The 25,947-nt window shown below is 30.2% G+C and overlaps 3 protein-coding genes and 1 pseudogene across 3 annotated transcripts; 1 reads left to right on the top strand and 3 right to left on the bottom strand.

The window, feature by feature from the left end:
- Positions 1-5,785: 5,785 nt before the first annotated feature.
- LOC109796167 (uncharacterized) lies at positions 5,786-13,905 on the top strand. Its single transcript, XM_083072986.1, has 10 exons — positions 5,786-6,110; positions 6,731-7,001; positions 7,537-7,771; positions 8,231-8,400; positions 10,003-10,145; positions 10,292-10,469; positions 10,561-11,140; positions 11,508-11,620; positions 13,136-13,379; positions 13,522-13,905. Exons 2-10 carry the CDS (start codon positions 6,811-6,813, stop codon positions 13,747-13,749), a joined length of 2,082 nt encoding a protein of 693 aa, XP_082929112.1. The 5' UTR covers positions 5,786-6,110; positions 6,731-6,810; the 3' UTR covers positions 13,750-13,905.
- Positions 13,906-14,734: 829 nt separating this feature from the next.
- LOC109796251 (VQ motif-containing protein 20) lies at positions 14,735-15,855 on the bottom strand. Its single transcript, XM_020355934.3, has one exon. The coding sequence runs from the start codon at positions 15,674-15,676 to the stop codon at positions 14,942-14,944; it is 735 nt and encodes a 244-aa protein (XP_020211523.1). The 5' UTR covers positions 15,677-15,855; the 3' UTR covers positions 14,735-14,941.
- Positions 15,856-18,936: 3,081 nt separating this feature from the next.
- On the bottom strand, positions 18,937-19,995 carry LOC109796250 (VQ motif-containing protein 20). The gene has a single exon (XM_029270729.2). The coding sequence runs from the start codon at positions 19,876-19,878 to the stop codon at positions 19,144-19,146; it is 735 nt and encodes a 244-aa protein (XP_029126562.2). The 5' UTR covers positions 19,879-19,995; the 3' UTR covers positions 18,937-19,143.
- Positions 19,996-20,081: 86 nt separating this feature from the next.
- Positions 20,082-24,620, bottom strand: LOC145955392 (uncharacterized; annotated as a pseudogene).
- Positions 24,621-25,947: the final 1,327 nt, after the last annotated feature.

Below are 25,947 nucleotides of genomic sequence, written 5' to 3'. Positions count from 1 at the left end.
AAAATAGGTCTAACGTTGTGGTTTAGTAGGGTCAAACCACTTAAACTGTTCATCTATGTTGTAGGAGATTTCCTTATTTGATATGAGTAACAACATATTAGTTGTTTATATATATATATATATATATATATATATAGGGATTATAATTATACTGGTGTAACTTTTACTAAGTATTATACCGCTCAATAACTTTATATTAATTGTGAATTTTGTAAATTCAACCGTTAAATTGAAAGTTCATATAACTTTATACGTGTATATCAAATTTTGTTAAAATTAAACAACAACTTGAAATCATCTTGGATTAATATAAAATTTTGTATATATGATCTAAGAGATATGAACTTTCAATCTAACGGTTGAATTTACAAAATTAACATTTAATAAAGTTATTGAGCGTTGTAATACTTAGTAAAAGTTACACCGATGTAATTATAACCCCCCTCATATATATATGTGTGTGTACGTGTGTGTGTGTGCTGAGATGTTGAGTAATTTGAAGTTGATAAATTTTGAAAAAGTTTTTGAGTTGTAAGTTGTGCTATTGTTGATATATTTTTTTATTGTCCTTGTTGTACTTGTTGTATATTGTTTCTTTCATATGTTTACCCTTCTTTTCCTACTAGTTAGAATTGCTATGACTGTACTTGATATGCGAACACGATAGGAGTAGGTACTTGGCTTGGAGTGATGTTTTGTGAGTCACGCTAGAGGTGACTTATTTCATGTGATCCCTTTGAGCAGGGTTACCTTTTGTGTAGACGATTGGCAACTTAAGAGGTTTATATGTAGACGTTTTGAGATTATGATGTATATAGTTTATGTAGAGGTTATTTTGTAAGTTGTGTATTCCTTACATACTACTTTATACATATACAGTCAATTGCTTCTGGATATTAATCTATTTAAATAATTTATGTATGTTTTAGCTTTCACTTATTGTCGATCTCTATAATGAATGTAAGAAGTTATCTAATTTTGACTTTTTAATAATTTTATACATATTATATATATTTATAAATATTCAACAAGCTCATAAATACGTCGAAAATGAAATGTTTCACAATCTTCTAACAACGAAGTCTTAACATTGTATGCATATTATTTTCGAGACAAATTGGATCAATAACAATTTTTTTTTACAATAAACTACATTACAGTTTTTTAATGTCACGGAAATAATCTCATTAGACGAGGCATGTTAAGATATGTAAATTTCAAGTCATTACATCAAGAAAATTTCATTAAACTATTCCTATTCAATTCTGCATTTGAGATTGATTCAGCAGTTCATTATTTTCTAAAACTTTACCATAAGACATCTCAAGTTTTTGTAATAAATTGACGATCACCGAAATAGAAGTTTCCTTACTTCAATTATAATAATTTAAAAACGAGAATAAAATAGTATGTTATGGTTAGACAAATAACCTTATTTTTAAGTACGTATATGAAGAATCAATTTTCAGATTTGTACATATGAAAAAATCTTATTTAAAATATTAATTTTAAGAATATTAATGTGGGTTGGATTTGGCAAGTAAAATCATCAACACAATTTTTTTAGATGAGTTAGATAAATAAACTTATTAATCTACTGCACTTAATTCTACGAGTCTAACCTATTAACTTGATGGGTTAATCTGTCAACCCATTTGTAATGAAAGTATGTTAAATCAATGTATTTATTTCATACTTTAACTTCTTTTTTTAATTACTTATTCTCACTTTATAAGGAATAAAAGTATATTTTTTTAATTACAGATTAATTTTAGTTATCAATTTTAAGGACAATGTACAAATCATGTTCATAAACAAAAAGAAATATTATTTTAATTACATATGTTTTTTACCAATCGTTTATAATTCGCTCTATTTTGCTTGATGGGCCAATCATTATTAAGTGGAGTTAGTTAATATATTTGAGTTTGATTTTTGGTAAGGCTCATGGAACTCCTTTTTTTCTATAAGTACACCTCTTTTTCTTTTTTAAAAATAAATAAAAATATTCTTAATTTTTTTATTTTTAATTTTTTAATTTTACATTTTTAATATTCAATTTAGTGTTTTCTCCTTCTTTTGCACACACCTCCTTTTCTCATTTTTTTAGTTTTCACATCTATCTCCTTGTCTTCTTCCACTCATAACTTATTTTAGCAGATAATTTTAATTCTTTTAGTTTTTACAATACTTTCTTTCCTCTTCTTTTTTTGTTTTTACACTATTACCCTTTCTCTCTCTTCTTTTAGTTTTCACACACCTTAGACATAAAATTGGCAATTGACAACGTTATATGCGCATGTGACTTCATCAATAGTGTCGAAGGTGCCTAGTCAAATGTGCATTTTTTCTTCGAACACTTCTCTCATGTACAAGTCTAGAAAGCAAAATATTAAATTTATAGTGTGTTTGGACAAAGAATTTTATAAATTTAAGAAATTTTAAATTCTTGAGATTTGAATTATTTTTATTTCAATTTTCACCATTCTTTAAATATCTTATTTGAATGAGTCAATTCAAAATTTTAAAATTTTTAATTTTGATAGGACAATTTAATATGGATTTTAATGAATTTTAAAAGACTTTAGTAGAATGTCATAACTTTTAAGATTTTTTTTAAAAGACTTTTAAAACTTGGATTTTAATTAAGACTTTATAATTTAGATTCTAATGGATTTTGATGAATTTATATTATAAAATTTTAAAGGATTTTATGGATTTCATAAGAAAACATGGATTTACAATACTATAAAATTTAATATAAAAAAATATAGCATAAATAAGAAAGAAAAGTAAAACCAGCACTTTTTTTTTTTTACAAATAATTGTCTCAATCTTTTGAAAAATAATTAACTTTAGTGTCCTTTTAACTAATATTTCTTCACGTATCTAAAGTTATATTAGTCTTCAATGTATTGATATATTCTCTTTCATGCAATTGAATTTAAACAATATGTTTAAAATCATGGTTTTCATTAATCGGTAGAATTGAAGATAAAGATGCATCCACTAATTCATTTGGAAATTTATTAGAACATTCTTTGTGAAAAACGTTATGTAATGTTACATGCTAATGAAAGTCTAGTTTATGTCTTAAATAGAAATAGAGGCCTTGACTTAAAAATTAAAACATGATATAAAAATATTAAATATCCTTCTAATCACATTTCTTAAGGATGCATTACATAAATTAAAACTTCATTTTCATTTTGAAGGTCTACCATGATCCGCAAAGTTTTTTTTTTAATATATGTTTCAAAATTTTATATTTCAATATTAAATTTTATTAAAATAAACAGTTAAAGATTAATAATTAAAAAAATAACAATGATACTATTTAATAATAAAAAATTATTTGAAATATTTCATAATTAAAAAAATAAATATTGATAAGTTATGTATCAATTGATAGATAAAAAAAAATAAGAGAAAAAGAAAAGATAAATGAGAGATATGAATAGAAAGAGAAAGAGAAAAGAGATTGAGAAGAAAGAAAAAGAGAAGCAAGAAAGACGAAAGAAAAGGTGAGAGAAAAAATATGAGATAAAAAAGAAAAAAGAGAAAGGAAAGAGAGAGAGAGAGAGAGAAAGGAAAAAAAAGTCATGCAAAATCTTAAAAGTTTCGGTGAGATTGTTTGATGAGTAAATTACATACATATTATATTAAAATAAGTCAACAAAATTCAGTATTTAAAATAATTTATTGAAATTTCAAAAACTTTTTTAAATAAAGAAAGTCTTAATTGAATATCAGTATATTTTTGATGAATTTCTAAAAAAATCCTTATTTTCTTAATAAAATATTATCATATTTTGACAAATTCTTAAAACAATCATAATTATCTAGATTGAATACCACATTATATTTTTTATATTAAAAAATATCTTGATTGAATAATATAAAAAAAATTTATAATAATTTTTTTTTTTAAAATCCATTAAAATCTAATCCAATACACCTCCTTAATTTTCACCAAAATAAAATTTATTTAAACATATATATATATATATATTAAAATTTTAAGATTTAATTTTATAAAACTAAATATTAGCCATTTTAAATATTTAATAATATTTTAAGAAATAATATTAGATACTATTTAATAATTTAAAATTGTCGAAAAAGTCACACATGCCTATAACACTAACACACTCCATTTCTGTATGTGAAAGTTGAAAGAAGTGAGGAAATAAAAAAGTAATGTAAAAATCAAAAATATTAAAATTATCTATTGAAATAAGTGAAGAATGGAGAGAAAACAAGACGGTACATGTGAAAATTGAAAGCAAAAGGAAAAGAGATATGTAAAAAAAAAATATGCTAAACTAAAAGTTGAAAATCTAAAATAAAAAAAATTAAAGATTTTATTTTATTTTATTTTTAAAAATGGTGTACTTAATTAGCTAACCCTTCGTGTCCCATTTTCTTGGTGGAACAAATTGCCCGCCAAACTTAAAGTGGGTTGACCACATTGTCACGCTTAATTAATTCATAAATGAATCATAATTAAGGTGAAAATAAGTTAGATGATCTGTTAAGAACTTTAGCCTAACTTGAGCAAGGCCTTATTTTGATTGACTCATCTACTTAAAAAGGTCAAATTTAATGTTTTTTAAATTTATTTAAGTAAAAAAAAACTACTCCTTAGACTTAAAAAAAATAAAAATATAGCCTATCAAGCCTAATAATTTATCCTATTTATATACATATATAATATAATATTAATATTTTAGAATATCTAATATATAGAAATAAAAATTATAATAAATTATATATAAAAATTAATATTATACATATAAATTATATTTTAAATTTATTATAAATAATATATTATGACATAAAATTATTTTTAATTATTGATAATTTATTTTAAAATATAAAATTTAATTTATAAATAAATATAATAAATAAACATTTAAATAGATAAAAAAATTAAAAAAAAATTTCCTAAAAATGCTCCAAAAAACACCTTTACTAGATAAAATGATCCAAAAAAAAACACTCTATCATTTTGAACTACTTCCAGTTTTCCACCAAAGTTATGGGACTTTAACTTATTTGCTGCTTCACATGTGCATTTAAGTATTGTAGGTGTTCCTATAATAATGGTGATGTAATGTCCATTCTAAATGCATATACATCTTTGGGATTTGGGAATTAAAACTCCATTATTGTTACCTAAAAAAAACCAAATATAATTGATTTGTATTTAAAGATATAGTTGAAAAATGCTCAATTTTATCTTAAATTTCTAATAGAATTAAAATTTAGAAAAAAAGTTTTTAAAAAGCCATAGATTTTAATCGGAAAGTAATTTTTTATTATTATCAATTACAAAATATCCAAAATACTTTACAAATGACTAATTTTTATAGAAAATCTGATAGATTACTGACTAAATATTCTCTTTCAAACACATTTTTATTTTATATATAATATTTAAACTTAGGACTTTGCTTAAGCTTAAGAGATCACATTGAGTATCACTCTAAATTTTGTCTAACTACAATATTCATAAAACTTGATATAAATTTTAAAATGCAAACAAAATTCAGATATAAAAGAAATAATATAAAAGTTGTACACTTTATAGTGTAAATAATTTTATATTCTGATTGATAAATTTCTTAAATTTTATATGTTGACAGTATAAAAGTATTAAACCTGATATGAAAAATAAAAAAGTAAAGCATAAATTGAAAAGTGAAATATCTAAAAGGAAAAAAAAAAGTTAAAAAAACAAATATAGAAAGAATAAAAGGAAATGGGAAAAGATGGAGAAACATACACGTAGATCATTTTTCCCTGCACCTGGCAGCTCCTGATTCTGTCCCAATATTCCCCTTTCAGAAACCTCTCTCTCTCTCTTTATGCTTATCCAACACTGGACATTCTTATTTTTCATGATCCTCAATCCAACTACGATTCCTTTCATTACCTAGCATGCCTCTAATCCAAGTTACCCACTTGTTCCTCTGAGCTGTTACCCTACGAATTTTCTTTTCGTCGAAATGGGTTGGTTAACAATCCCTTCGCTCTCTGAGATCGTGGACAATCTCGCAATTTCGAGCTACCCCATTTGCAAAGCTGAGATTTTTATGCACTTAGAGGTAAGTCACTTGGGATTTGTTTCTTGGGGTCATCTGTGATTCAATGCCCGTCGACTTCATTTATTTGTACGAATTTGGGGTCGTGCTGATCATTGATGGGTCTGTGCAAGTGGAATTGTAATTCTGTTATGCTGTTAGAGATTGAAATAGTTAAGAACTCTTTCTGTTGTGGTGTGCACCTCTCGATTTGTATGTTTGCTTTGTGGGTTAATGGCACATTGTCACTGGTGCTTAGATCTTAAAATTTGTAAGACTATCGAAAAGTTTTAGGAATGAACTTATGTAAGCTTTCTTATCTAACTTCTTCAAAAGCTGAGAAAGTTGCATAAATTTATTTTAACTTAGGGAAGAAGTTTGATTTTTTTAATAATTTTTTTATTATTCTTCTCCTATAAGTGTTTATCGAGAAGTTTATCCGAACAAAAAGACCATTGAACCATTGGAAGAATTGTTTGTAGCTTATAAGTCTGATAAGTCTTCTCCAACTTGTATTATTTGCATGTCATGCAGATGGGATTGGATATTTTGAGCCTTTTATGGTTGGTACTTGGTAGTTTGATGGTAAAGTTTTGAGATTCACCTTGGTTTGGCTTATTTTGTTGGGAACCTTTTTGTTTCAGTAAGTGCAAGAACTCTAAGGAAGATTGGGTACTAGGTATCTTGTTTTCCAACTCGATAACATAGTGGGGAGAAAAGAGATATGGCTGTAGCTAGCAAAACCAGAAATATGCTTGAAGGTTTGGTTAAAGAAGGATCATTTAAATGGCTGCTTGGCAAGAAGACTTACTTTGATGAAGAATTTGAGGAGATGGAAAATTCACCTTCTGCGGGGAAGAATGTGATACGAGAGCTCTCTCCGATTGCGAACCTAGTTGTTCGTAGATGCTCAAAGTAAGTGCATTTATGCACATCTTATCTTGTTTACTTTGCAATTATTGCTTCATAATCAATGTTCAAACTTTCAGTTTGTTGGGTTTTGTTTGAAATTGAATTTAGTCCCTATACGTAAAGGCTTATTGAAGCAGTCCCTGCACATGTAAATATTATCGGTCTGGTTCTTGTCACTGCTAATCCCTTTATGAATTTTTAATTTGGTCCTTATACAAGTAACACATTCTTTATTTGGTTCCTATATGTAAAGTGCATTCTTAATTTGGTCCTTATTTATAATTACTAAATTAAGAATTGCTACACACGTAGAAAAGAATGTACCACATTTATTATTTAGGACCAAATTAACAATGTGTAAGGTAGTTAAAGGTCAACATATAACGACAAAGACCAAATTGGTAATTTTTGCATGTATAGGGACCAACTGTGACACATATAAGGACTAAACTATATGTTTAGCCTTCTTTTTTAGTTTGACTCAATGGCTCATAATTTTGATTGGAAATTCAACTGTAATAAAAAAACAATAATGCAGAATCCTTAGGACCTCTTCAAGTGAGCTTCAGGAGAGCTTCAATCAAGAGGCTTCTGACTCTATGAAGCATCCATCACGATATGCCAGGAATGTTTTGGAATATTGCTGTTTCAAGGCGCTTTTCCTGACAACACAAATGACTGGTCATCTCTTTGATAAAACATTCCGGCGCTTGACATATGACATGATGTTAGCTTGGGAGGTCCCAGCTGCTGACAGCCAACCTTTAACTAATGTATGTTTTCCAGAGTACAATGAGACTTTTCTTGGAGTAATGTGTTGAGATTCATTTTACCAGGAAACGGTTTTGAAATCATATATAGAATCTTGCCTTACCTAATGCCCATTTTTTGTTGGGATTTGTGGGCATTATACAATAAAATGTGGAATATGGTTCAAGAAATAAATAGCTGGAATATCTGTTAATTAGTAATATATTTCTGTCTATGTTAATTACTTCTGTTCATATCTATGTGTGAACACAAATTATACCCAAAGTTTCTTTGCTATTCTGAACTTGATATTTTGTTGGCTACAATTTTTATGTGCATATCAAATAAATATAATTATTAAGTATATATCCTCCTAACTATCTATATTCTTGTGTCCTTTTTTACATACTATACTATAGATTTGGTTGTGGTATCATTAGTACTCTGCTCTTAATATTTGATGAATTCCAATTTTCTACAAGGTCGATGAGGATATATCTGTTGGTTTAGAAGCTTTCTGTCGAATAGCTCCTTCAATTCCTATCATTGCCAATGTTATCATTAGTGAAAATCTTTTTGAGGTGCTGAGTTCTTCAACTGGTGGTCGCCTTCAGTTCCCCATTTATGATAAGTACCTCACTGGCCTAGAAAGGTATTAACCTTTATCTTGAAATACACTGTAGATCTGTAGCTTTCCCCTTTGTCTGGTATTCCTTTGACTTTAAGTTTGTTTATGCAAGCCACCTTTCCTGTGCATGTATATGTTTGATTGTAAGGTATTCCTTTGACCTCCAAGTTTCTTTTATGCAAGCTACCTTTCCTGCATTTGTGTATGATTATCCTATGACTTTGGAGAAGAATGAAACTGTGGGAGAGTTGGCTTACAAGGATATAGATGGCACTTCTCTGTTTTACTTATATCTGTTGAAAATTTAAGTAGATAGAAAGGGAACAATATGAAATATAGTTCAGAGCTAGAGAGGGAACAATATGAAATATAGTTCAGTACTAGGGCTTTCTATTGTGACGATTGAACAATTAAATAACACCTCTACAATTATACCCTCCACTTTGGGTGCATTACAAGTACACCATGCACTTAACCAAGAAGACTTTCCGAACCACATAATGATAAACTATATTAGTCAGCATTTTTTGGAGAGGGAATGCTCTACTTGTGTATTTATTTCTTATTAAAAACTTCATATACTTATTTAACAGCATAGATATTGAAAAAATCCATTAGAAGTTTTAGTTACTTAAAATTCAGTAGCAAAATTTCAAAAGTAGTTTTAGAGAAATTTACTGAACCCTTAGACTTAATGTTTGTGCCAACAGTACTCAGATGATGACAGGGCCAGAGAGTAATTAGTAGTTGGAATGGTTAGTTGGACTTGGTTAAAGTTGTAGAGGCAGAGAGTTAAGGTAAATATGAGGAGAGGATAGAGGAGGGGGCATTCTGTTTTGTTATTATTTGAGAACTGAGCTTTAGCTCTGTTGTAGAAAAGGAAAATCCTTGGAAGGATAATTTTCTCCATAGGTTCCGTTCTTTGTTAATAATTCAACAGAGACTACCATAGCTGAAAAGCAGTATTTTTTTACTTTACCTTTCTGTGTATTTTTCATCTCACTCTGAAAACTCAACCCATTTATGGGTTCCTTTAACAATAGAAAAAGGTTAATCGGGTTTTTGATAGGGACTAACTCCCTCATTTCTCACATCAAGTAGTATGGGATACTCAGTGAAGTACTCAAATTCCTTGGTTCTTCCCTCTTGTCAGATTGCTTGAGGGTTTCCCAAGTGCTTGGATGCTTATTAGTTTTCTTGTATCCTTTAACAACCGCAAAAGGGGATGATGTTGTTTAAAGACTCAAAACAGTCAAACATATTATTTGACCAAGTCCTTCTCATTGTATTACTGCATGAGCACCTTTTTAATTTGGTACTAAAAATTCAGGTTAGTGTATGCTCTTAAATTTAATAGCTATTTTGCCAGACAGGCTTGTTGACTGAAGTCCAGGTTCTTTGCTTCTAGTTACACACCAAAATGACTAATGACATTTTTCAATGTAGTTTTGTAGTTTGTACTTTATAGTTGATAATTTCCAAGGTTGAGCTTCTGTACTTTATATTTGCTTCAGTTTCTGATTCAACAGTCTGTAATTTTGTTGTATTATTATTTAGTATGTGATCAGTGGTATTCACAATTTTTTTTTTGGCATAAGTTATGTAATATTATTTTAATTTGCACAGAGCAATAAGAAAAATGAAGAGCAATTCAGAGTCATCTCTCCTGGCTGCTGTAAGATCCTCTAGAGGTGAGAAGATTCTCGAGGTTGATGGAACAGTCACAACTCAGCCAGTCCTTGAGCATGTAGGAATATCCACCTGGCCTGGTAAGTGTGCGAAAAAGATACATTTATCTGCCATCTTTGTCAAGCATATATTCTTGTCAAATTATTATATTTAGACTTGGTGATAAGGTAGAAGTATCAATTGTTTATCCTTAACTTTTGTGACTCTTCTTTGTAACATGATGCAGGAAGGTTAATGCTGACAGATCATGCACTTTATTTTGAAGCACTTCGTGTTGTATCATATGACAAACCAAAAAGATATGACTTATCAGAAGATCTTAAACAAGTTGTTAAACCTGAGTTGACTGGACCATGGGGTACTCGACTTTTTGATAAGGCAGTCTTCTATAGCTCGATATCCTTGTAAGTAATTTCACAGCTTTTTTTGGGGGGGTAATTGGTAACTGCTTAAAAATTTTCGTGTTATCAACTCTCAAAAGTACTTCTCTTGCAGATCAGAACCAGTTGTACTAGAATTTCCTGAACTTAAAGGTCATGCTCGTCGTGATTATTGGCTAGCTATCATCCGAGAGATTCTATATGCTCACAAATTCATAAGCAATTATAGAATTAAAGGGGTTGCCCGGGATGAAGCGCTTTGGAAGGCTGTTTTAGGAATTTTGCGTTTACAAGCCATTCAGGATATTAGTTCCACAATCCCTATACAGAATGATGCTCTTCTCATGTTTAATTTATGCGATCAGCTTCCAGGTGGAGACTTGATATTAGAAACCCTTGCAAATATGCCAAACTTAAGGGAGTCAGATCATGAGAATGATTTCAAGGGTGGAAGTGGAATGTATTCTATCTCAGCCTTGGACATGGTTTCTAATTTGGGATTTGTATTTGGTGCAAGTCCAAAAAATTCAAATGAGAGCAGGATTCCTGTGGGTGAAATATCTGTTGGAGAAATGACTGCATTGGAAAGAGCGGTTAAAGAATCCAAGAACAATCATAAAAAGGTCATATCTGCACAAGCAACAGTTGATGGTGTTAAAGTTGATGGTATTGACACTAATTTGGCTGTTATGAAGGTACTATTTTATTGTCCTCTTTAACCTTTTATACTCGAGCTATTATACTTTTTTCAATACTTTTAATGGTGATGTCAAATAAACCAAAAGGCTATTGCATTTCGATAATAGTTTGTAAAGAACTAAAGATACATTGGATTGTGGACCATACTCTTCCTAGAAAAACCTATATACATGCTAGCTTGAATAGATCATGTTATGTGCAGTTTGTGAAGTGCACAACTTCTCTCTTCTTTTCCTTAAATGACATAATAATAATAATGGAATGAAGCCAAATTGAAGAATAATCAATTTTAGAATAGTAAACCCAGCTCCAAGTTCCAAGAATTATCCTATTTTGACTCTGATACCTGTCATTTACTTTCAGGAGTTGCTTTTTCCTCTACATGAACTTGGGAAGTCTCTTCAATCTTTGGCTTATTGGGATGATCCATGGAAGTCTTCAGGGTTTTGTTTGTTTTCCAGTTACATCATCTACAGGTAAAACTTTTTTGGATCAAACAGTATTCTGTTGACCTGTTTTTTTTAGAGGCAGTATTCTGTTGACATTTTAGAGGCCGTGTTTTGTTGAATGGCAGGAGAAAGGGAAGACAATTGTTGTGGACATTTATGAAATGCTTATAGAAATTAGAGAAGTAATTTTTTAGGGGAATAATTCTGGATGCTTTGCTATGGATACTATTGTAATAACAGGTGTTGGGAAAAACTCAATAAACATTGGATAAGCATATCTTTTTTTGGGTTTGAATCGCAGCATTTGGAATAGAGTTGGGTAGAACAACCAAGTTTCAACATTGAATAATCATTTAGTATCTTGCTAAGAATTCATAGATTCAGCAATTTTAGGTTGTGTGGTTTGTTGAAATTATCGGGGTTTTGGGTAGAGAAGGAGGAAAGAGAAATAGAGTGAATAATTTGAAATTGGTATTGATCTGATGTAATGCAATATGATGTGATAATAAAAGACAAAGCACAAGCCTCTAATTATGCAAATCGTAGGTTCCTAGCTAGTTCTAACCAAATGAGGAAATTAATCATGCACCTAATGAAATATGAAAACTCTTGATAAGAGATCATATAAGATACTCCAAAATATTCGGATACAATGATGGTATTATGAAATATTTTGTAGATATTCTGACGTGATTCATATGGATATGAATCATATCTCAGCAATTTTCAATCTAAGTTTCAATTTAACAGGAATTTTCTGTTAATCAAAATGATTCCCCTTGAAAATAGAATTGCAAATCATTCCCCCTCTCTCTGTGTCTCTCTTCCCTCCCACCAACAATTTTCTTTACAAGCACAGTGCCAGTCACAGATTTGGTGTACTCCATTTTTCTAGTCCATGCACTTTGTTATCTCTTTATTGTCTAGTGTTTTTGTATATGTTTTCGTATGATGCAAATTTTAGTTTTTTTTTTTTTTTTTGTAGTTAGTAAATGATAGAAAGCCGGTATCTTACGAGAAAGAATAAGGGATTTCACCTTTCACCCCTCAATACATTGCTTAACTTGCAGAACTTCGGGGGTCTGCACCTCCCAATACCCAAGGCCCCTATTCTCACAAACAACAACCCCTCTTCTGATTTAGTTACAGCTATTGGTCTGCTAACATAAAGCCACTCTCTTAGGCCCATTAACATAACCCCTTGTATTTTTCAGACTAACTAACATAACTAACTACTAATGGGGATTACCTAACACTAAAGTACATTAGGAAACTCCAAATATTTTATGCAAGAAAAAACACATACTGAAGACTTTAGAACATGTTTGGAAACTTTGGTTTGAGAACATTTTCCTTTTCTTTGTTTTCGTTTACAATTTGAACAATGTCACTTTGCTTTCTTTGAGTTTCCTATGTTCAAATATCTGTACAAGAAATGATAAAAATGGAAGGCCATTTAGTTCTCATCTTCAACATTCCTTTCGGTGCTTGTTGTATGATAGATTTCCCTTCTTTCAAACTTAGATAGTCTGATTATTGCAGGGGTTGGCTTGGCTACGTGGTAGCGCTGGTGCTCATGTTACTTGCAGTTTTTATGATAATTACACGATGTTTTAGCCAAGGTAGAGGCGTTCCTGAAGTTAAAGTAATTGCCCCTCCACCTATGAATACAATGGAACAGCTTTTGGCTGTTCAGAATGCTGTCTCTCAAGCTGAACAGCTCATACAGGATGGTAACGTAATTCTGCTCAAGTTCCGCGGCTTGTTACTGTCCATTTTTCCTCAGGTACTCTCTCATTCCCTTTTGCTCATATGTCCAGAAAGAAACCTTGATCTTCTAAAATGTTATGTTGAGAATTTTGTTCAATATTCATTGCAAGCTTGAGTGTCACATTGTAATACTTGGTTTCCCTTCATATGATCATCAGGCCACAGAGAAGTTGGCCTTCAGTTTTCTATCAGTAGCCTTGGTTTTGGCTTTCTTGCCCATTAAATACATAGTTTTGCTACTCTTCTTGGAGACATTTACAAGATATTCACCTCCAAGAAAAGCTAGCACTGAGAGATGGATGAGGAGATTAAAGGAATGGTGGTTTAGCATACCAGCAGCTCCTGTTACACTTGAAAGAGATAAAGAGGAAAAGAAGAAAAAATAGATCGATGCATGGTGTAATGTGTTGTGTATACTTTTTTTGTTGAATACTTTTCTTTTTCTTTTTCTTGTACATAGAGATGTGAATTTGAAGTGTACAACTCAACAATGGAAGCAAAGTAATTAATTATTAAATGAAATTACTCCCTTCCTCCCAAAACTCTTGTATAATACCCAATTGTGTTATTTTTTTTCGGTCAATAGGTGAAGTGAAAAAGGATCTCCATTATGTGTTGGTATTAGTATCCCGCAGGCTATTTATAAAATTTGATTAAATATAAACATAAATTAAATAATTTGTGCTGGAGGTAGCAAAACAGGTTACCTATCCGGCAATACGTTGCGGGTTATAGTAAAAAATCGGCTGGATTCAATAAAGAAATTTTACAAAGTCTCTTTTTTCTTGAACTTTCGTCGGGTTTTTGCAAATTAAGCTTACATTTTATCATGAAAATTAAGCTTACATTTTATCATGATTAGATCATGTTAAAAAGGTTGACATTTAATTTGAGTTAAAAATTTGAAGTCTAAGTAATACAGTAAATGTTAACGATTAGGTTTGGGCTCGAGTAACAATTTTATCACCTCTAATTTGAGCTACTCTCCCAAAAAGTGATGTTTGTTTATATTTTACAAAATAAACAAAACTAACAAAAATGTTCTGAAAACAGACTTTGGGGCAAGCTATTTTTATTGCTGCCATTGTCTCGCGTCTTGATTCATTATAACTGAGTTGTCAATTGTGATTTTTTTTATTGGTAGGAAATACAATGAACAATGTTCAAACTTGTTACTTTCTGGATAATATCTCAACTCCTAATTGTTATGATTTAATACTTTGAATTCAAATAAAAAAAATCCAGAAAAAAATACAACCAATTCGTTCTTATAATTGATCATCATACGCATCGATTCACATTGTGCTTTTTTTATAGACACAGATTGAAATACATGTATGTGCGAACAAAAAGAAAAATGACCAATAAAACTGTAACAGAGAAAGGTATGTCTTTCTTTATTATTTTGAATTGCAAATCTATGAAACTAAGTATTAAACGTTTAAAACAATAAATGGAACAATTTCCTGTAAATACAATCTTTTTCTACAAAAACAAAACATTGAAGATCTATCCTAGAAAACTAGAACTTTTATTGGCACTAATAAAAATTCAAACATGAAAAACTTCCATCTATAATCATTGTTCACGAATCTCTTTCACCCCTTCTAAGGATGATGGAATAGAAGTCCTCATGTTATGAGAGAAGAACAAAGAATCCGAATAATTCAATAATGACTGATTCGAACACGCGAATTCCGACGTCAATACCGACAAGTTTGTCATATAAGGGTTCAACGGATGCTCTAGTATTGGATTCTCTCTCGCCATGAAACAAGAGTTAACTTGGTTTTCACCCATGCTACTACTACAATTATTTTCTTCGGTTATCACCGATGATGTCTCATCTTCATTTCTTATAATAGCCACATTTTTCCTCTCACATTCTTTGTCTCCTACCATTGCCTCAATGCCAGCTCCATATTGTTGTTTCGGTGGTTGTTGTGGCGATGGATGGCCACCGTCCTCCTCTAAGCGAGAGAGGCCGGTGAGCTTTTGCACCAATTGCATGAAATCCTTGGGATGAGTGTGGATGACCTTAGGAGAATGTGTGTAGATGATTACCGGGTGGCGTTGTTGAGGTGGAGGTTGTTTATAAGATGACACGGGCATTGCTTGTGTCATGACATTATTAACAAGGGATGATGATGATGTTGATGATGATGATGAAGAGGATGACGATGGTGGAGATGATGACGATTTTTTGATGAGATGGGATTCCTTGCTGATTTTCAACGGTGGTGGTAGCAATCCGTTGATGTTGTTATTGGTGGATGTGATTTCTTTCTTTGCATGGAATTGTGAAGGACTCATGGCTTCCGTTTTGAAGACAAACAACAATCACCCTAAACAAAGAGAAATGAAAGGTAAAAGTTATGGAATCAGTTATTACGTATGAGTTTGCTTTAAATGGATTTGAGGCCAAAAAAATTAAAAGAAAAAATGTTTAAAAATTTCAAAATAATGAAAAAAAATGAAGAATATGGTTTTGTCTAGAAATGGTAGGCTAAGATTTGGAGGGGTGAATGTGTTAGTATATATAGAGTTTAGGGTTTTGCATGGTGCAGGGAAATTTTGTTACAAGGGAGTGTGATGGCCAATGCGGTTGTGCCAAGTAAGTGATGTGAGAATTTGGGAACGGTAGTTTGGGGGTTCGAATAAAGTGGAAGGAGGAGTGATGAGGTGTCGGGAGGAGCGGAATCGCACGAATTAGTTGGGGGTGGGACCCACGCGTCACTCAAAGCGGTGTTTTTGATGTCGTGGTATGGCATTCGGAGGACAAAATTAAGGTTGTATTTCCACAAAACATGAAAATGCCGAGAATGATAGAAAAAAATTAAACAATGTTTTGCTTTAATTAATCTTTTTTTTTTTTGAAAACTAATCGTGCTAGTAGGAAATTTATAATATATTGATATAATATAACTCATAGAAACTCTAACTTAGTTCAAGTTTAAACTTATGATTATATACTCATTTACCCATCACATTATCGACTAGCGTTATGTCAAATTTTTAAAGTCTTGTAAAATGTAAAATAATAGTAAAAAAATATTAGAAGTGTTCAAAAAAATTATATTAAACTAAACTACTATGAAAACTAAACTAGACTATAAAAAAACTAAACTAATTTTTATAAAAACTAGACTAAACTATATTTTAAGTTTGGTTTTTAAAAACTATAAAAAGTAGTTTGATACACTTTAATTATAAAAAAAAAAAACAGTTATAATCAGGAAGGGTTTTAAATAATTAATTAGACTAAACTAATAAATAACTAAATTGGATTAAACTAGAAAAACTTTTTTTTTTATAAAAATTGAACTAAAATGATTTTCATGTTCAGTTTTATAAATCTAAAACTATTTTCTGAATAGTAGTTTGTTAGACCAAACTATTAATAAAACTGAATCCTCGTTACTAATGCCTTTTTCGTAGCTTTCTAATTTTGTATGTTGCCCACTGTTGAGTCAGTATACTAGTGGATTAGTACTACTATGCACAACTACTGATTTTTGTTTTTGTTATAGAATTTTTCTACGGTGATTTAATTTATAGGATTAAAAGAAAAAAAAATTATTTATTAATTGAATAAAAAAATTATATGCCTTTGATAATTATTACTCTTTCTATATTTTATTATAATTATTATAAAAATTTAAAAAATTATTGGTTTTTGATTAATTACAAATATATTATATATGTGAGTGCAAACTTATCTCTTTATTTTCTAAATAATTGTATTTTTGATGCTTAAAATATTATTATTTTAATAAAAAAATTATAATATTAATTAGTTGAGTTTAATGATTGAGTTTGCAACATTATAAAAGTAATTAGCACTATATATTTTTATAATATCTTTTAAAAGTCATACTTTCATAACCTTTGTTCTATAACATCAAACTAGTTTATGAACTAGTTTATTCATTTTTTTAGTATAAGTTTGACAATAAAAAAATTATAAATCTAAAATTAAAAAGACATTTTTTTAGAGTTTAGGGTTTAGGGTTTAGGGTTTAGGGTTTAGGGTTTAGGGTTTAGGGTTTATAATAATAATAATAATAATAATAATAATAATAAGTTAGTTTATTATAAATTATAGTGTAGTTTAAACTTAAGAACTATAGTTCCCTAAAATATAAAACAGTTTAATTCAAGTTTTTGGAACTATTTTTTAGTTCAATTCAATTTAATCGAACTACAATTTTAATTTATTTTAGTTCATATGTAGTTTAATTTAGTTCAACTGTTTGAACAACCCTAAAAAATATAGATCTTTAATTAATGTTATGATCTTAAACCAAAAAACTAATATCACTAGTGTGCATAACACATTTTATGATGGATAAAAATAATATTTTAATGTCAATTTTAGATCTGTCACAGATCTCAATGATATAAAAAGTTTTTGACTTGTCAATTATAAAAATGATCAATATAAAATGTCTTGATTTTTTATATTAGTTATAAAAATAAAAATAAAAAAGTTGTTTTTTAAGTTAATACATATCTATGTTGCGTTTTTTTTCCTCTTGTTGTATCTTTTTGTATTTTGTCATCACGTTGCTCTTTCCTTTTTGTATTGCATCTCTTCACATTTTGTCATCACATTTCTTTTTTATAGTTGCATCTCTTCACGTTTTGTCATACCACTCTTTCTCTCTCATCACATCTCTTCGTGTTTGGTCATCATGATCTTTCTTTTTCATCCTCCCTTTCATTCTTGCATCTTCTTTTTCAACCATCTCATTTTATGTTTCGACACTACCATGTTTACTTCCAAACTACCACACTATCAATATTTAAATAATAACAACAAAAAACACAAAAAAGAAGAAGCAAAAGACGAAAACATTTTACCTAAATGTACATGAAGGAGAACGACAAAGAAAGGAAAACAAAACCAAAAATAGGAGTCTGAAACGAGAATTGCATTTTCAATTTGAAATTTTAAAGCACTTTTTATAAATTAAATAAAGAAATTTTAAAAGTCTCCTTTTTCTTGTACTTTTGTCGGGTTTTTGCAAATTAAGCTTACATTTTATCATGATTAGATCATGTTAAAAAGGTTGACATTTAGTTTGAGTTAAAAATTTGAAGTCTAAGTTATACGGTAAATGTTATACAAGTAGGTTTTGGCTCGAGTAACAATTTTATCACCTCTAATTTGAGCTACTCTCCCAAAAAGTGATGTTTGTTTACATTTCACAAAATAAACAAAACTAACAAAGATGTTCTGAAAATAGACTTTATGGCAAGCTATTTTTATTGTTGTCATTGTCACACGTGTTTTGATTCATTATAACTATGAGTTGTCATTTGTCAATTGTGATGTTTTTTTTTTATTGGTAGGAAATACAATGAACAATGTTCAAACTTGGTACTTTCTGGATAATATCCCAACTCCCAATTGTCATGATTTAATACTTTGAATTCAAACAAAAAAAAATACAACCGATTCGCTCTTATAATTAACCATCATACACATCGATATCACGTTGTGCTTTTCCTATAGACACAGATTGAAATACATGTATGTTCGAACAAAAAGCAAAAATGACCAATAAAACTGTAACAAAGAAAGGTATATCTTTCTTTATTATTCTGAATTGAAAATCTATGAAGCCAAGTATTAAAGTTTAAAATAATAAATGGAATAATTTCCTGTAGATACAACCTTTTTCTACAAAAACAAAACATTGAAGTTATATCCTAGAAAACTAGAACTTTTATTAGCACTAATAAAATTTCAAACAAGAAAAAACTTCCAACTATAATCATTGCTCACGAATCTCTTTCACCCCTTCTAAAGATGATGGAATAGAAGTCCTCATGTTATGAGAGAAGAACAAAGAATCCGAATAATTCAACAATGACTTATTCGAACACACGAATTCCGATGTCAACATCGACAAGTTTTTCATATAAGGGTTCAAGGGATGCTCTAGTATTGGATTCTCTACCGCCATGAAACAAGAGTTAACTTGGTTTTCACTCATGCTACTGCTACAATTATTTTCTTCGGTTATCACTGATGATATTTCATCTTCATTTCTTATAATAGCCACATTTTTCCTCTCGCATTCTTTGTCTCCTACCACCATCGCAATGCCAACTCCAGATTCTTGTTTCGGGGGTTGTTGCGGCGGTGGATGGCCACCGTCCTCCTCTGAGCGAGAGAGGCCAGTGAGCTTTTGCACCAGTTGCATGAAATCCTTGGGGTGGGTGTGTATGACCTTAGGAGAATGTGTGTAGATGATTACTGGGTGACGTTGTTGAGGTGGAGGTTGTTTATAAGATGACACAGGCATTGCTTGTGTCATGACATTATTAACAAGGGACGATGATGATGTTGATGATGACGATGAAGAGGATGACGATGGTGGAGATGAGGATGATTTTTTGATGAGATGGGATTCCTTGCTGATTTTCAACGGTGGTGGTAGCAATCCGTTGATGTTGTTATTGGTGGATGTGATTTCTTTCTTTGCATGGAATTGTGAAGGACTCATGGTTTCGATTTTAAAGACAAAGAATAATCACCCTAAACAAAGAGAAATCAAAGGTAAAGGTGTTATGGAATCAATTATTACGTATGAGTTTGCTTTAAATGGATTTGAGGCCAAAAAAGTTTTAAAAGTTCAAAATAATGAGAAAAAAAATAAAGAATATGGTTTTGTCTGGAAATGGTAGGCTAAGATTTGGATGGGTGAATGTGTTAATATATATAGAGTTTAGAATTTTGCATGGTGCATGGAGATTTTGTTACAAGGGAGTGTGATGGCCAATAGGGTTGTGTCACGTAAGTGATGTGAGAATTGGGGAAGGGTAGTTTGGGGATTCAGATAAAGTGGAAGGTGGAGTGATGAGGTGTCAGGAGGAGCGGAATGGCGTCAATCAGTTGGGTGGGGCCCACGCGTCACTCGAAGAGGTGTTTTTGATGTCGTGGTATGGCGGCGCATTCGGAGGACAAAATTAAGGTTGTACTTCCACAAAACACGAAAATGCCGAGAATGATAGAAAGAAAAATTAAACAATGTTTTTGCTTCAATTAATCTTTTTTTTCTTTCAAAAACTAATCGTGCTAGTAAGAAATTTATAATATATTGATACAATATAACTCATAAAAACTCTAACTTACTTTGAGTTTAAACTTATGATTATATACTTAATTACCCATTACATTATTGATTAATTAACGCATTAAGCCAAATTTTTTAAGTCTTGTTAAATATTTTTGAATGTTAAAAAGAGGAACAAATTAAAGAAAAAGGATTTTTAGCCTCTGGCCATGAGCTTTACAGTCGAGATTATATGTTTGTTGCATGATTATCTGACTCTATTCTTTTATGAAAATGCTTTTTTAGTGAAATACATAATGATTGCACTAATTAATTCTGTTTGTGTTTAGGTCCCGATAGTATTCGTTTAATAATTGGTAATGTTTTAATGATTTAGCTAGGTTTTTTATATTATTTTTTGTCATTTAATTCATATTATGTTCAAATGAGTTGAATTTAAGGAGTTTTTTGAAGATTAATTAAAAATAAGTTTAAATATGTTTTTAATTTGTATAATATTAATAAGTTTTTATTTTAGTTCTTGTAAAATTTTTCTTTTATTTTTCACTCCTATAAAATTAAAACTATTACTTTTAGTTCCTATTTTTATGTGATATTTTTTAACTACTTTTTATTTATTAAAAAGTTAAGTAATCATCTTAAATGTTACTTACAACCATTGTGATATCATATCGATATTTAGTACCTCTAAAAAAGTTTACAGATCATTAAAATAAATGTTATTTATCCACCATAAAATGATTATTAGGAATTAAAAATAATTAGTTTAGATTTTAGAGAAATGAAAATCAAAGTATTTATAAAGTTGCGGTCAACTACAAAGTTGACTCTTTCCAACCAACACACTCTGTGATGGGTGTAATGACATTTGACATGAAAGATCTTTTTATGATGGGTGTAATAACATCTGACATAAATTTTTTTATCATATTTACAACTTTACCAATTACTTTCTATCTTGTATAGATTACATCCGACATAAGATCACCGTCATAAAATGTTCTTTTTACACTAGTGTATATAGAATGTAAGCTAAAAATACATTAAAAAAGTGTTAATGACACTACAAGAAAAATAACATCTATTTATGAATGTTTTGTTTTTATAGGAATGGTAATTGTAGGTAAAACTAAAAACTACTTCCACTTATAAATATTTAGTGTAGGTAAAAGTCAAATATTTGCACTCAATTATTTGTTATAGGTAAAAGTTATAAAGTTATTATATATCTCACATAATAAGCAAATAGATTATCCATGAGTAAATGTAAAATAAACATTTACCAATAAATTTTCAATTTTTAATGAAAGTTTATGTTTATGGTTACAAGTCAATTTTCTTATTGTGTGAGTTAGTCGTGTTCTTTATTTTGGTTACTGAGATCATTAATTTTATAAAAAAATAATGCATATTTTCACAATAATTTTTGCAACAATGAGAAATGGAAAGAAAAGGGAGAATAAATACAAGATAAAATAAGTGATATGACAAACACACAATGAAAATGTATTATAAAAAGTAAATTTTTTTTGGTAATTATACCATAAAGGTAAGACAATATTTGTTCGACACTCTTGACAACTGCGATCTTCGAATATATATGCTGGAGAATACCTACACTAGAAAGGACCATGAATAAATATATCATCTCGGCACCCTTAGTGGCAATCATCTTCAACAAGCAGTGGCGGATCTTGACTAAAAATTTAAGGGGAGCCATAAATATTGATCAAGTGATTTAACTAAAATTTATATTTCTCATACAAAGTCTCAAAATAATATATTAATACAAAGTAACAATAAATATACAAAAGATTCAGTGTACCTGCATTCAAAGTGTTGCTCTTCGATCCTTCAAAGACTTGAAGTCATCAATAATTGAATCAAAGTTAAAAGTTTCAGCTATCTCTTTTTTAATATGAATCAACATAGTGTTTGCTAGAAATTCATCCTCCATTTTATTTCACAATCTTGTCTTGATTCTCTTGATGGTTAAAAATTATCTTTCTGTTGTTGCTATAGAGACTGGAAGAGTTAAGATAAGCCGAATTACTCGATCAATCAAATAATAGATATTTGTCTTCCCAGTTTTTGCTAAAGCTTCACATAATTCAGGCATAATTGACAAGTTATTCAAATCTGAATGACTAACAACATTAAGAATAAAATGTTGAAGTTGAAATATCAAATTAATCTTCTCTTGCTCATTGAAATCCATGGGATAAAACTTGTTTACTAAAACACATATATCATTCGTATTAAATGCTTTATAAACATCCCTAGGAATTAAGCTAGCACTTAGAGTTAAAAGATTCATTGCTTATTCGTTGAACCTGTGATTCAATTCTTGTAATTTCTTGTCAATTGTGACTAAAAAGACATTAACTCTAAAGTGATGTTCCACCGTAATGTGATCTTTTTGATGATGACAGCACCCTTGACGCCCTATATAAGTTTCATCAAAATTAGGAAGAACAATACAATGTTGTTCACAAAATAATATCACAACTTTCAATAAATCTTGCTAATTATTATCTCTCAGCTTTTGAATCAAATCTTTTATGGTGCGAACTTACTTCATGACATTAAGAATATCTAGAGACTTTTGTTGCAAAGCATGACAAAGACAATCTGTATTTCCCATCATCTTTTTCATCAAGTGTAAAATCAATATGAACTCAAATGAAGTCATAACATTATAATTGTAGCATCAGCATCCCCACATTAGGAATAAGTAGATCCATCCACTATAATTTTTTGAAGAACCACACAAGTTGCATCATACATATCTATCATACTACAAATAGAAGAAAAATGTGAGCTCCAACGAGTATCATCAGCTCGTCTCAAAGTTCTAATTTAATTGTTACCTTTACCAATTTCAAGTTCATCAATCTCTAGCAAGTGTGTTATTTCATCTAATTTGGCAGCATGTAACTCATCATGATTCTTACTAGAGGAACATATAATATTGACAACAAAATTCAAATTTGAAAAAAACTGGTGCACTATAATAACTTCTCTAGAAGCAGCCACCAAAGCAAGTTGTAATCTATGTGCAAAGCAATCTATGTAATAAGCATATGGACAATCTTTGAGAAACAATGCTTGTAATACATTCCACTCCCCTCTCATGTTACTAGGACCATCATATCCTTGGCCACAAATATTTGAAACATCAAGCTCATGTTGAGAAAGAATTGCACACACTTCTTTTTTAAGAGTTATCGTTGTAGTGTCCTTAACATGCATAAGATCAAAAAATTGTTCTTGTATGCAACCACTTTTATCTACAAACCTCAAAACAATAGCTATTTGCTCCCTTTGTGATTCATCAACAATTATGCAAAATTTAGAGTCCCCAATCTCTTCTCGGACATAACTTCTAACTTTACTAGCCATGATATGCAAGATTTCCTTTTGAATTTGATGATAAGTATATTTTGAATTATATGGAGCATTCTCTAGCACTACTTTAGCAAGTTCATCATTGTGAGATGCTAAGAGTTTGATCATTTCAAGAAAATTACCTCTATTTTTTGAGTTTGGAGATTCATCATGACCTCTAAAGCACAAATGTGAGCCATCAAATTGAATCAATAGAGCTCTTGAGACGTAGTCAATTTTTGATAATTTGATCAAAATTCTGCACATTGATAATATTCCTTATGTGCTTAGATTGATTCAACAAATCTCCACAAGCTTTCAATGCATTGCTATGTGGCGAGTAAGGACCCTCTCCAATATGACTAAGAAATGCACAATTCTTTCCCGCACTAACCTTTCGCAAAATCGTGGAAGGAGAAGCTGAGAGTTTCTTATTGAATAAGTTTCTTCTCTCTCACTTATGTGTCATTTGCTTTATGTATATAAAAAAAGTCTTTAACTTTTAAAATTAAAATGATGGGCATGGACCACGACCCACTTTATTCTATAAAAGCATAGTTTCATGTTTTGTCAATTAGTTGTAGCTTGTAAGACCAATAAGATATGTAATATATATATATATATATATATATATATATATATATATATATATTATATTCATATATAATAAGTAAAAGCTTTCAAACTTTTGGGGGAGTCGTGGCCCCCACCCACTCCAAAGAAGGTATGTCCCTACCAACAAGCCTAATAGTAAAACTATGGCATAATGCATGTCCACTCGACATAGGATAAATCCCCTAGTGTAACTCTAATATTCAATGATATGGTTTGGCACTCTTAGACGCCAAGACCTCTCCCGTATAAAACCACGAGTTAATACAATTTAAATTATGTTATTAATAAGAAAACAAGTAAAATTAGAAGGTTAACTGTTTATTAAGGATCGTATTATCTAATGAGTAACTAGAAATCAAAGTTTATTATGGTCAATATAAATAGTAACATAAATTAAGGTAATTTAATATTATGAATTTTATTTATGTATGTTGATTTTATTAATTTAATCGAGGTTGTGATTAGTTGTTTAATAGTTGTAAAACTCTAAGGATTAAGAAATTCTTAAAAGTATAGTTGGTTAGGAATTGTTTGAGTAGAGGTCAAAGTTGACCAAGTTTAAGAAAAAATATATAAGGTTTTTCTTAAGACTTAAACTTTATAAGTTCATTTCTTAAGAAAACTAGAGAAATGTTAGAGACGGGAACTCTAAAGCCAAAATTTATTCCTTTTTCTTCTTAATCCACTAGAGTGTTCTAGGATCCTTCCCTTGAGATAGTTGAGTAGCTATATAGAGATTCTAAGGTTTTAAAGTTGAGAATCAAAGACTCAAAGTTATAGTGCAGAGTTCTCGATGGATTTTGTTATTCCTTTCTTCTAACTCTTTTCTATATGATTAGAGGTAAGGGAAGATTATGAATTATAATTGTCAGATTGTTGATGTTATTTTCTGCATGAAATCACTATTTTAAAGTTGTATTTTTGAATTGAAGTATGGATTGTGAAAACTTAGGGTGTTTTGCACTCATTGAACGAAAATGGTGATCTTTTGGGCATTTTTATGGTTGCATGTTGTTGTTTATGGGAATGAATTGATAATGATATATAGATATTATTTGGTGTGTTTCATACTGGTTGTAGCTAAATTTTAGGTGGCTTGGAGCAAAAACATGATTATTCCAAGTTCAAAATTTGTCATCATGTCGAGCACAACTTTATGGCGTCAGGCGTGATGTAGGCTAAGGACTTTCTGTCTCACTGACGTTAGGAATGAGATTCACATTAGGTATGAGTTGAGAGGCATCGAGCATGATTGCCCTTGGAGCTCTCTAACTTAGTGATGTCCGACCAAGGTTGAGTGGCACTAGGTATGATTAAGTTAATAGCTCTCTGCCTAGACTACGTCAAGCGCAATATTTTGGAGTCGAGAGTGGGTCTGGTAGGGGATCTTTGCCTCAATGATGTCGAGCATAGGTCTAGTTATGCCAAACATAATTGACAAAGGGCTCTATGCTTCATCCATGCCAAATGTAGGTGGATTGGCATCGAGTGTGGGTT

This window comes from Cajanus cajan, chromosome 1, assembly GCF_000230855.2.
Source record: "Cajanus cajan strain Asha chromosome 1, NIPB_CcT2T_4, whole genome shotgun sequence".
In the NCBI taxonomy this organism is placed as follows: Eukaryota; Viridiplantae; Streptophyta; class Magnoliopsida; order Fabales; family Fabaceae; genus Cajanus; species Cajanus cajan.
This window is presented reverse-complemented; position numbering and strand designations above follow the sequence as displayed.